The sequence below is a fragment of the Mustela nigripes genome, chromosome 5, assembly GCF_022355385.1.
Source record: "Mustela nigripes isolate SB6536 chromosome 5, MUSNIG.SB6536, whole genome shotgun sequence".
NCBI lineage: Eukaryota > Metazoa > Chordata > Mammalia > Carnivora > Mustelidae > Mustela > Mustela nigripes.
In genome coordinates, this window is record NC_081561.1 from 54,549,037 (window position 1) to 54,560,720 (window position 11,684).

General features: G+C 36.2%; 1 protein-coding gene across 1 annotated transcript in view; it reads left to right on the forward strand.

Moving 5' to 3' along the window:
* Positions 1-1,282: 1,282 nt before the first annotated feature.
* The window catches only part of LOC132018633 (cytochrome P450 2K6-like), a 20,862-nt gene continuing 10,460 nt past the window's right edge, over positions 1,283-11,684 (forward strand). The window contains 4 exon segments of the mRNA XM_059401554.1: positions 1,283-1,388; positions 4,534-4,698; positions 8,864-9,013; positions 10,520-10,680. Of these exon segments, the coding sequence (XP_059257537.1) occupies positions 1,283-1,388; positions 4,534-4,698; positions 8,864-9,013; positions 10,520-10,680 (582 nt within the window).

Sequence of the window (11,684 nt, forward strand, 5' to 3'; positions counted from 1 at the left end):
TAAATATAGAACATGATGGCAACTTCTAGAAAACTTGAGGAAATATTATTATCAAGAAGGTGATATATAAAAAAATTTCAATTGAATCTATTAAATGAGTGCTGTTATTCACACTCATTCTAACACAAAAAGGAGAGATTATTTCTTGAGCAAATCAACTAGAATAGGCTATAGTCCAGTTGCATAGTTAAAGTCAGTAGCACAGGGACACCTCGATTAACTGTCTACCCTTCAGCTCAGGTCAGGATCCCAGGATCCTGGGATTTGATCACAGAGGGTCAATGGGGGGTTCCTTGCTCAGTGGGGAACCTGCTTCTCTCCCTGCTTCTCCCTCTGCTTGTGCTTTCTAACAAATACATAAATAAAATCTTTTAAAAAAGAGAGAGAGAGAGAGTCAGTAGTACAAAAAGGTGGAAAATTTAATGATATCAAGATTTTTTTAAAATTACATAAAAGAATACAGACATAAAGAAATACAGACATAAACAAATGAGAAAGCTTACCAGGAGAGAAAAGGGCAAAAAATGAGGAATGCCTGGCAGTGAATTTTAAGTCTATGTAGGAGCTTTTTATCTGTCATTTCTAACTCATTGCAACAATTGAATAATTTATTTCTCTCAGTTTAAAATGAAACTAAGGCTCACAGAGAATGTGTCACCTGCTAGGATCTGCACACAGCCCTCAACTTAAAAACTGATGCTCTTTTCCAGGCATTGAGACTCCTATGAAACTCTTAGGAGAGTGGAAGGGTGAGAACTTATTGTATAAGAGCCTTGACATTCTTGGTGTGACACTGATACTTGACCAATCAACCACACACAGATCACGGGGTATCCTAGCAAACAATACAATTCTTTTTATTGTGAAAGTGTAGAATATCTTGTTGAATATCTTGTATTTCTCTGAAATATCAAGACAAATCCTTGTTTTACATGAAGAGAAAATCCCTCCTCCAGGCTCAACTGGAGAAAGCAGGTTGCACTGAGAAGTGAAAAGAGAGAAGGGGGGAGGAGCTGAAATAAGGCAAGCATACCCTGTAGGGCTGAATTCATTTTAATTATAAAATAGATGGTTGACTAGAAGATAGGGCAAATATGACGAGCAATGCCTTCATGCTTTTGATTTGCACTGGAAGCCGCTGATTCTGCCTGGTTGCAATTGCAAACATTTCTATTATCTTGACAATTACTTCTACTTAAAGATAATGAGTGGGTTTGACTCTTCTGTCTTAGTTCCAATTCTGAGCCTGCTTCTCATTTTTCTTTTCAATATTAAAATCTTCATGACTAAAGCTTCCAAGCAACATTTTCCTCCAGGACCCAGACCTTTGCCAATTATTGGAAATCTGCATATTCTCAATCTGAAGAGGCCGTATCAAACTATGCTGGAGGTAAAAAATGATTGTTCATTTCATACTTATTTATAATTTTCTACCCTCATTCTTACCCTCACGAGTGTATTAGCATGAGCACACACTTATGACTAGTTTGTATATGTATAATGAAGTAATTAAATAGGATTCAAAGTTAATTGAGCTATTTTATTTAATGTTTAGTTTCTTTTAAATTTGGATATATAAAAATATTAACAAATATATTTCTACTATTTAAAGTGGAATTTTACCCTGAAATATTTATGATCTGTATCCTTTATTTCAGCCACTTTGATCTACATATTCCATATTCTATATCCATATTCTATGTCCTACATATTTCTCTATAACGGAACTGATTATGATTATAGTCTTATTCTAGAAAATTTTAATTGTTATTAAAAAGAGTGTCTGTGGAAGGCACAATCGACCGTATGGTCCCAGCAACTGAGACTCAAAATTGACTGTCATTAATTAGCTGTGTAAATTTATATAAGAATTTAATCTCTATTTCTTTGTCTGTACAGTTACAGGACTAGACCAAATATTGGACAAATTTCTCTAATTTCCACTTCAAAGATTTTACAGTTCTTGATTGTGGAATAAGATAGAGGGATGGAAGGAAGAAAGGAAAGAAAAGGAAGGGAAGGGAGGGGAGGGGAAGGGAGGGGAAGGGGAAGGAGAGGGGAGGAGAGGAGAGGAAAGGGAGTAAGAAAAGAAAGAAAAGAAGGAAGAGAAAGGAAAGGAAGAAAGATGGGAAAGAAACAAGGAAAGAAAGAAAGAAAGAGAAAGGAAGGAAGGAGGGAGGGAGGAAGGGAGGGAAGAGCAAAAATATAATATTTAAAACTTGCATTTGGCCATAAATTCCTATTTTTAAGAGCAAAGAGCAGATAATTGATATTGAGTTCTGCTATATTCTATAAATTCTAAGCTTGAAAACCATAACAGGAGATCTACTGAAGAGAAAACCATTATTTTGCCTCTGTGGAGAACACAATCATCATCACCGTCATCTAATATTCATATTGTACTTCTTAGTTTACAAAGGACTGCAAGGATTTCACTTATTCCTTACAACCACCCTCAAAGGAAAATAGGGATGATATTTTTATCTCCATTCCACAGATATGTGACTCAGAGCAATTAAATTTTACTAGTAACTTTCATTTTCTGATCTTTTAATGCTACTTGACGGCTTTCTCCTATACTCAAAGTTCACATGACGGGTCGATTCCTCAAGAGTACAAGATCTCTCAACAAAGTCTTTCATCTAATTCCATGTGCCCAACCCTATTTGTTTCCTAACATTCCTGGTTTTTTGCTTACATATTAACCAGCCTAATCTTTTACTATTTAGATTTTCAATTTTTATCATTTCTACTTCTGTCCTACTGTTCTGTGTTAATTTCACCTATGAAATGTCTTTTCATCACTTCTTCTGAGCCTATGTCTACATTTTTTTTCTCAAAATATACCTTGGTTATTTTTGTTCCTTTTCTGAATCCTGACATTTTATCCAATGTATATGTTGTGGTTCACACCTAAGAAACTGTCCCCACAGACTCAAATTCCTATTTTAATTTTTACTTAACTGTAACATTAAAATTTAAATCCTATTATCTTCCTAAGTTATTGAACCCTTTTACAATCTTAATGTGATTCTTTAAATTCAAGGTTTTTGTAGTCATCACCTGTCACCAAATAACATTATTAAAATATCATAGACTATATTCCCTATGCTATACTTTTCATCTCTTTGATTGTTTATAACTGGAAGTTTATACCTCTTAATCCCCTTTTTCTGTCCACGCATCCCTCAGCTACTTTCCTTCTATTAACCATCAGTTTGTTCTCCATAATTAAGAATCTGTTTTTTGGTTTGTCTCTCTCTCTTTTTTTCCCCTTTTGCTCATTTGTTTTGTTTTTCTAAATGCCACTTATAAGTAAAATCGTATGGTATTTGTCTTTCTCTGTCTAATTTGTTTCACCTAACATAATATCTTCTAGGTCCATCCATGTAATTGCAAATAGCAAGAATTCATTCTTTTTGATGGCTGAGTAATAGTCCTCTGTGTGCATGTGCGTGCCTGTGTGTGTGTGTGTGTGTGTGTGTGTATCATATCTTCCCCATTCATTTATCCATTGTCATTTGTCCATTGATGGATGCTTGGGTTGCTTCTATATCTTGGCTGTTGTATAATGTTGCAATAAACAGAGGGGTGCATATACCTTCAAACTATGTTTCATTGCCTTGGGGCAAATACCCAGCAGTGAAATTACTGAACCATATGGTATTTCTATTTTTAATTGTTTACATAACTTCCATACTGTTTTCCATAGTTACTGCACCAATTTACATTCCCACCAACAGTGCACGAGTGTTGCAATTATAATGTTATTTTCCAAAGTCAAGTTTCCTAAAGAAAGAAATGTTAAAAGTCCATTTTTCATTTTTACCTAAACCTTAGTTGGGTAAAAACCATAAGCTCTGCAGATGAAAAGTCTCCATGTATATGCTTTTTGAGCATTATTATCTACTATTTCTTGAGGCCACTGTACCTTGCCTATATGATGGAAATGATGATAACATCTACTTTTTTGGTTTACAATGTGCATTAAAAAAGATACTGTCAATATAGTTAGGAAGCAATAAATGATCACTCTTGTTATTTTTAATTATCAAAGAAAATTAAATGTTTTCTTTATAGTACGAAATGTCACATAGTAGTGCAGAACTAACTTGGACCTACTATGGTTACAGCATCCCACAAAGAATAGGGCATGAATATGGTGGTCAGATAGTCAAGTGTGTTGGTTAGGAAGTGCTTTGTCTTCCTAGAGCCCGGGTTGGGCATTTTCTGAGACCAGACAAAAATATAATAGAGAGAAACTAGGAGTCAATTCCATGATGTCAGTGCCCTGCTACTGGAAATCCCAAAACAAAATGGAGCTTAAGGGCAATCAGTGGATGATCATAATAATTATGGCTTAAACAGGTATAGCAACCAAGGAGTATCTTTGGTGAACTAGTCAAGTATTGTCATTTCACAAGAATATAAAACTGATTAATTGGTCAGAATTAAATTTTCAAAGATCAAGACCTAGTTCATTTTTTATTACGATACCATGTTTTAGTTGCTTCTCTTTTTTTTATACACTTAAACTCTCCCAGAAATATGGCTCCATTTACAGCATCCAAATGGGTCCAAAGAAGGTGGCGGTTCTCTCTGGATATGAGACAGTGAAAGATGCTCTGGTCAATTATGGTGAACCATTTGGGGAACAATCTCAAGTGCCTATATTTGAAAGACTTTTTGAAGGAAAAGGTAATAAACTCTAAGCTTAAGATATATCCTTATAGTTAAAATTATTAAATCAATTGCACCATATTATCTTTAATAATTCCTTTCATGATTTAATTTTCCCTTCATCAATGTACATCACACAAATAGAATTTACTGAGGGGAAAATTTATGTTTATGGTTTTATTCTCATTGAACATGATAATTCTATTAAACAAATAATTATTAACCAAAAAGTATGAGGAAAGTATAGTCAGCACTAGGGAAATACAAAGAGAACAGAGGACATCAGCTTAAGAGGTCACAGTCTAATGATTGCCACTGATCCATCAAAAAATACAATAGCAGTAGTGTTATAAATAATATAGAACCATATTTTCAGCTGGATAAAGTTGTTGTATCTTGCTTTTGTGTGTCTTAGATAAATGCCTTGAGGAAATCCGGATCTTATACTGTTCTGTCAGTCCACTAATATAATAACTCTTTAAGTTATTACAATAACCCTCATTTAATAACTCTAAAAATGGGAATGGTTTCATCTTGACATTATTTTTAGTAAATTGATATTGGTATCTAGTAAATACTACTAAGCCATTTTAATGCTTCAACAACTTTTTGAAAAAGCATTTCTCACACTATCCTTCTCCAACATCTTGTTCTTTGAGATACTAGTAGATGTTCTATGCAAAAACCAGTGTCAGTGAAGTGAATTTGAGAAAGCTACATAAAGGCCTCTCTCTGAACTCCAGAGTGCCTTATGGGATGTTAAAACCTCTGAGAAAAACACCAAAAGTCTACATACTTTTATTTAATTCAGTCTTCACACTTATAAATCCTTGCAACATTTTTTTTTTCTTTTTACATGAAATCTAATTAGTTAACATCCAGTGTACTATTGGTTTCAAGAGTAGAAATCAGGGATTCCTCACTTACTTACGACATGAGTGCTGATTACAAGCATCTCCTTGGTATCCATCTCCCAGTTAGGTTCCCCCCCAACCTCGTTTCATCAACCCTCAGTTTGTCCTCTACTGTTAAGAGTCTCTTATGACTTGTTTCCCTCTCTCTTCCCTCCCCCATATGTTCCTCTGTTTTGTTTCTTAAATTCCACTTATGAGTGAAATCCTATGGTAGTTGTCTTTCTCTGACTAATTTCACTTAGCATAATACCCTCTAGTTCCATCCATATTGTTCAAAGGGCAAGATATCATTCTTTGATAGGCCTGAGTAATATTCTATTGAACTACACACACACACACACACACACATTTACCACAACAGTCCTTGAGACATTTGGCAGAGAAGCAGGCAGAGAGAGAGAGAGGAGGAAGCAGGCTCCCTGCTGAGCAGAGAGCCTGATATGGGGCTCAATTCCAAGACCCCGGGATGATGACCTGAGCCAAAAGCAGAGGCTTTAACTCACTGAGCCACCCAGGCGCCCCTACATTTCTTTTTCTTAGAATTCTTACTAACATCTCATAAAATCAACATTGAAGAACACAGATCATTCAGTCCCTGGTCTTTAGCACCTGGGATCGATCTTCTTCTATTCCTTCTGGAAACTGGGGACACGTTTTGTCTCTTCCCTCTGGCATCTCTGCTTTTTTTCATAAGACTTAACATATTACTCACTGATGCTATGATTATACACAAAATCATTTTAATTTATATCAATATCAAATCTAACAGTTTTTTCCTCAGCAAATCATTTTAAGAATCAAGTAGTCTTTCTTTTTAAGTGACTTAACTGGTCATAGGGAAATTACTTTTTGTTCAAAGAGAAAATGATTCGTTCTCCACCCCATACCCTGTGTAGTAATCTACCCAAATGGGTAAAAGCATTCTTTAACCCAATTTTGCATAAATAGAGAAAAAATTTAATATTTTCTTTAGCATTAGACCATTTTGGAGTATTACTTCATCTTAATATTTTACCATGTAACTTACAGATATTTTAAACTTTGGTGCCAGGTTGTGTTTTTGTTTGTTTGTTTGTTTTTAAGATTTTACTTATTTGAGAGAAAGGGAGAGCAAGCACAAGTAGAGAAAGGGACTAGTGGCAGACGGATAAGGAGAAACAGATTTCTTGCTGAGCGAGCAGAGAACCCAATGCAGAGCCCAATCCCAGGACCCTGAGATCATGACCTGAGACAAAGGCAGAGACACTTAACCACTGAACCACCCACATGCCCCGGGTGCCAGTTTTTAGAAGTTCTAGGAACACCTAGGTGGCTCAGTTGGTTATGCATCTGCCTTTGGCTTAGGTCCTGATCCCAGGGTCCAGGGATTGATTCCTGCATCAGTCTCCCTGTTCAGTGGGGAGCCTGCTTCTCCCTCTGCTGCTCCCCCTGCTTCTGCTCTCTCATCTCTGTCAAATAAATAAATAAAATATTTTTTTAAAAAAATAGCCAATAAAATAAGTAAGTAAATAAATAAATAAATGAATGAATAAACTTCCTTTCCTTATAATGCTAAATTGATGTTCTCCACAATGACATGGCTGAGCTATCACTATGCCCTGAAAGATACAGGAACATCTGAGGGCCTTTCATGTTCTACTACTGTGTTCTCAAGTGTAAATCATTAAATATTAACATTAGATAGTTTGAAGATTCACATATTTGTTATAAAAGAGTTTTATGCACCACAGGATCCACAGACAGAATGACATTCTATTAATTTAAGAACTGAACGTGAGCAGAATCTAACCTTCACCAGTGTCCTTTCGAAGGAAGGCTTAACCTCCCATGAAGTGGCAACAGCTGCACAACAGAGAACTCTCTAGGTGTTTTGGATTTCATGCTGACACTGGCAGGGATGGGGCTGTCTCATTTCCAACACCTAGGTTGCCTTAGTTTATTCTGATTTCTTATTTCAGGAAACGATTCCTATTTCCAACTCAGAAAGACATCCCCTGTCTCTGGAACCTCCACAGAAAAATAGGAAAAATGCCAGTGGAGGAAGGGCCAGGGTTAGGGACTGAACACAAGGAGTAATGCCACCGTCACCACGAACTGACCGTGGAAAAATATGGGCCACTTTGGCAATCCTCTCTCTATTTTTCTGTAAGTTAGCGTATACCCCAACTCTTCTAAGACTTTATTATTTCCTTTAGTCATGCACAAATTCACATAACTGTTGTAGTTAATAAATATTTATTAAACACCTACTCTGTGCTATAGCAACACGTGAGCCTAGAAATTAGTATGTAGAACACCAGTGTGGAAGCTTGGCAATAATTGACTTGGTAATAATTTACTTGGTAAATTGGTAATAATTTACTCCTAACTTTTTTCTCAGGTGAGTCTTGTGTCCGTAGTCCAAATCTTTCCCTAGCAAAAAAAAACTTTGTTTTCTAATGTTCATCAGTCCCTTAACCACACCTAGCTTGTTGTAGAGACTCAGAATTTGTTTAACGGATTTGTCAAAGAAATAGAACTAAAACCGAAATCTTCTCCCAACCCAGAAATCCTCCTCTCCCCAAACGTAATAGAAAAATAAAACAATTTTATTGTTGAATAAGCATCAAACCAAGATGGGATGTGTATCACAGACAATCTACAAAGAATTGGCAAAGACAGAAACAAATCTCACTCTGTTATACAATCAAGCAGACTCAACCCATTACAAAAATGTTCTCAAGGAAAACAATAACTAGTCCTCAATAACAAGAGGGCTTGACAGCACCATTTGTCACATATAGTTTATCCTAGATACACCCAGTAATTGGGGTGACCATCTGTGTTAATTGTCTGTATACAAAAGAATAATAAAGTCCTCATATCTTTATGATAGGAGGCAGTTTTGCAATGTGGGGCAAGGCACCCACCAAAGTAAGGCTCCTACTGGGAGAAAGGGGAACTCTCTTTCTTGATGTTTATATTCTGAACAGATGGCCCCCAGGTCCCTGAGAAAGCCATTGCTAGGTCACAACATTGACAAAAGACCTATTCATATCTTCAGATGGACTTATATATAATCTACATTATATGTGCATGATATGAGTATCTATTTACGATTTTTAAAAAGGGAAAAATACAAGTCTTCTAAAGTAAATGCTCTGAGTGAAAGAGAAGCCTCTTATTTCCAACAGGGAGAAGAAAGCCTCTCTTAAATTTTTACTTGTCCTCGCAAATTAAATATTAAAAACCTTGTGGACACAATTTTCATACACTTTACTCACTATAAGGAATTGTCTTCTCTCATGGTGAAACTTGGAAAACTATGAGAAGGTTCAGCCTGACCACCTTACGGAACTTTGGAATGGGCAAGCGGCTCATAGAAGACAGGATCTTAGAGGAATGCCAGCATCTCATACGCAGCTTCGAGTCTCACAGAGGTGCGTAGAATGAACTAAACCACATCTTATTTTTCCTGAGGAAGAATCTGAATGCTATATTTTATTATGTAGACATGATTTCAGTCTTGTAGGAAAATTCTAAGAATTTACAAATAATTCCCCAAATTGTGCTCTTCCGTAAGATTCCCGAAATGTCAGCATTTTATGTTAGCCTTCTCTCTCGTTGTCTTTTTCTAAGCTGTTTGAAAGTGCTTTGGAGACATGCTCTCTCTTTATTCCTAAACACTTCAATGCGTTCCCTTGAAATAAACAAACATATTCTCTCACATTCCCAAGGTACAATTTTCAAAACTCAGGAAATTAGTATTGACTCAGTAATCCCCTAAACTTATTTGGCCAGATTTTGCCATTGCCCCATTAATGTCCTGAGTAGCAAAAGAAAATCCTGACCCATGCATCATGTTCACTAGTCATGTCTCTTTTGCTTCCTTCCATCTGTAACTGTTCTTCAGTAGCAGGTGTATTTCTGATCTCTTTAAATGATATACAGTTAATTCCATATTATTTAAATATTTTATCTATTTAATATTTTAATTTCTCTTTTCCTTAGTAAATTGAGCTCATTCCTTAATAAAAAAAAAATGTCCATTTGAATATTTTCTTCATGGATGCAGGTAGCAACATGAAGAGAAATGGTCAAAGGCAGGCAAACCTGAGATGAATACAGACAAGAAACAGAAAGCTCGGGAACCCATGTGCTAAGTTAGCAGTCTCTGTACACAGAGAGAGAGCCCATCAGCAGTTTGGAGAAAGTACTTACAGGAAAATATCTTTTCCCTCTGCAGTGTTAAGCTCCTAACAAACATTAATTTCTCAAGTCTTTGTGTACACAGTATCTAAAACACCCTTACATTTATATGCTAAAAAGGAAATATATTCCCTACAGAAATTCCCCCAAGCCTTTAGCCTCCACATTAAGGTAGGTGCTGATGTTAAAAGTAAATCTTGGCATTTTGGTTGCCAAAAATAAATGTACATCCACTAATGTATATTTAATAATCTAAATAGTTTCTAATGATGCTGAAGAAAACAGGTCCCAGTAACAGAAGAGGCTAAAACAAGAGGCTCTAGATGAGGTTCTTTTAAGTTCATTTTAATCATCTAGAAATCCTCTTTTAAATTTATGAACTTGATGGTAAATTTCTAGGTTGATATTTTCTCAGATGCTATGCATTAACACTTGCTACACACACGCATACGCATACTGAAATGGCCCTCACCTGTCACATTTTAATTTCTTTAACTGAGCCAAATGTAGATTTTCTTTGACACCTATACTTTTAGTTTGCCTTCCGGCAATCTTTTAACCAAATTCTGGATATTTTTCAAGGTTCATCTAGTCTCACCTTTCCTTAAAAGGCATGGTCACCAATAATCTTGCTCCTCTATGAAATCTTTAGTGGACAGTCTGTCCCCATCGTTCCAGAACTGGTTTAATACTGTTTATGTGAGTATTCCTAATCTGATTAATGAATTCTCTTGTAGGAAAGCCCTTTGAGGTAAATACAGTAATGAATGCTTCTGTTGCTAATGTTATTGTGTCGGTGCTGTTTAGAAAACGGTTTGATTACCAAGACACCCAATTCCTGAGACTCTTAACCTTGATTGGTGAAAATGTGAAGCTCGTTGGAGGTCCCAGGATTGTGGTAACTATATCTTCCCATTCAATCATCTTACTTCTTCTAACGCACATTAGGTTGTTCAAGAGACCATGAAAAAGTGTTTGTCAGAGACTTACCATTTCAAAAATGTACACTTTCTGGAACATCCTGAGTACAGAGATGTGACAAGCCTGTTTGATTAAGACATCTGATAATTCTCCCATCACATATTATTGCATCAGGGTGCCTGGGGGGCTCAGTCAATTATGCATCTGCCTTTGGCTCAGGTCATGATCCCAGAGTCCTGGGATGGAATCCTTGCTCAGTGGGGAGTCTGCTTCTCTCTCTACATCCCACCCCCACCGATATCTCTCTCTCTCTAAAGTAAATAAACAAAAATCTTTTAAAAAAAATTACTGCATCAAATATTTCATGATGTATTGGTTGTGAATCACACCAAAAAATAGTTCAGTTTGTGACTTCAGTAAATTTTCACAATTTTGGCCATTCATCTTTTACCCATACCACTGGTTATACATCACCTGTGGGATAAGCCATGAATGAATAAGGAACACTCAGTAGAATTCGCTTATAAGAGGGAATTTATGTGTTTTTTTTAAGATTATTTATTAATTTATTTGACAGAGAGAGATCACAAGGAGGCAGAGAGGCAGGCAGAGAGAGAGAGAGGAGGAAGCAGGCTCCCTGCTGAGCAGAGAGCCCGATGCGGGCCTCGATCCCAGGACCCTGAGATCATGACCTGAGTCGAAGGCAGCGGCTTAACCCACTGAGCCACCCAGGCGCCCATAAGAGGGAATTTAAACAAAGGAAAACTATCAAGTACTAAAAACAGTTCTAAAGAAAATGTTAATATTTATTCTGCATCATGTAAGTTCAAAACAGCGCTACATCCAATTTTTTTATATTTGTGAGCAATAAAGTGGCTGTCTTCTAGAATGTAGGGACTAAGGGCCTTGTCAAATGGTTCCTATTTTTTTCTTTCTTTCTTTCTTTCTTTCTTTCTTTCTTTCTTTCTTTCTTTCTTTCTT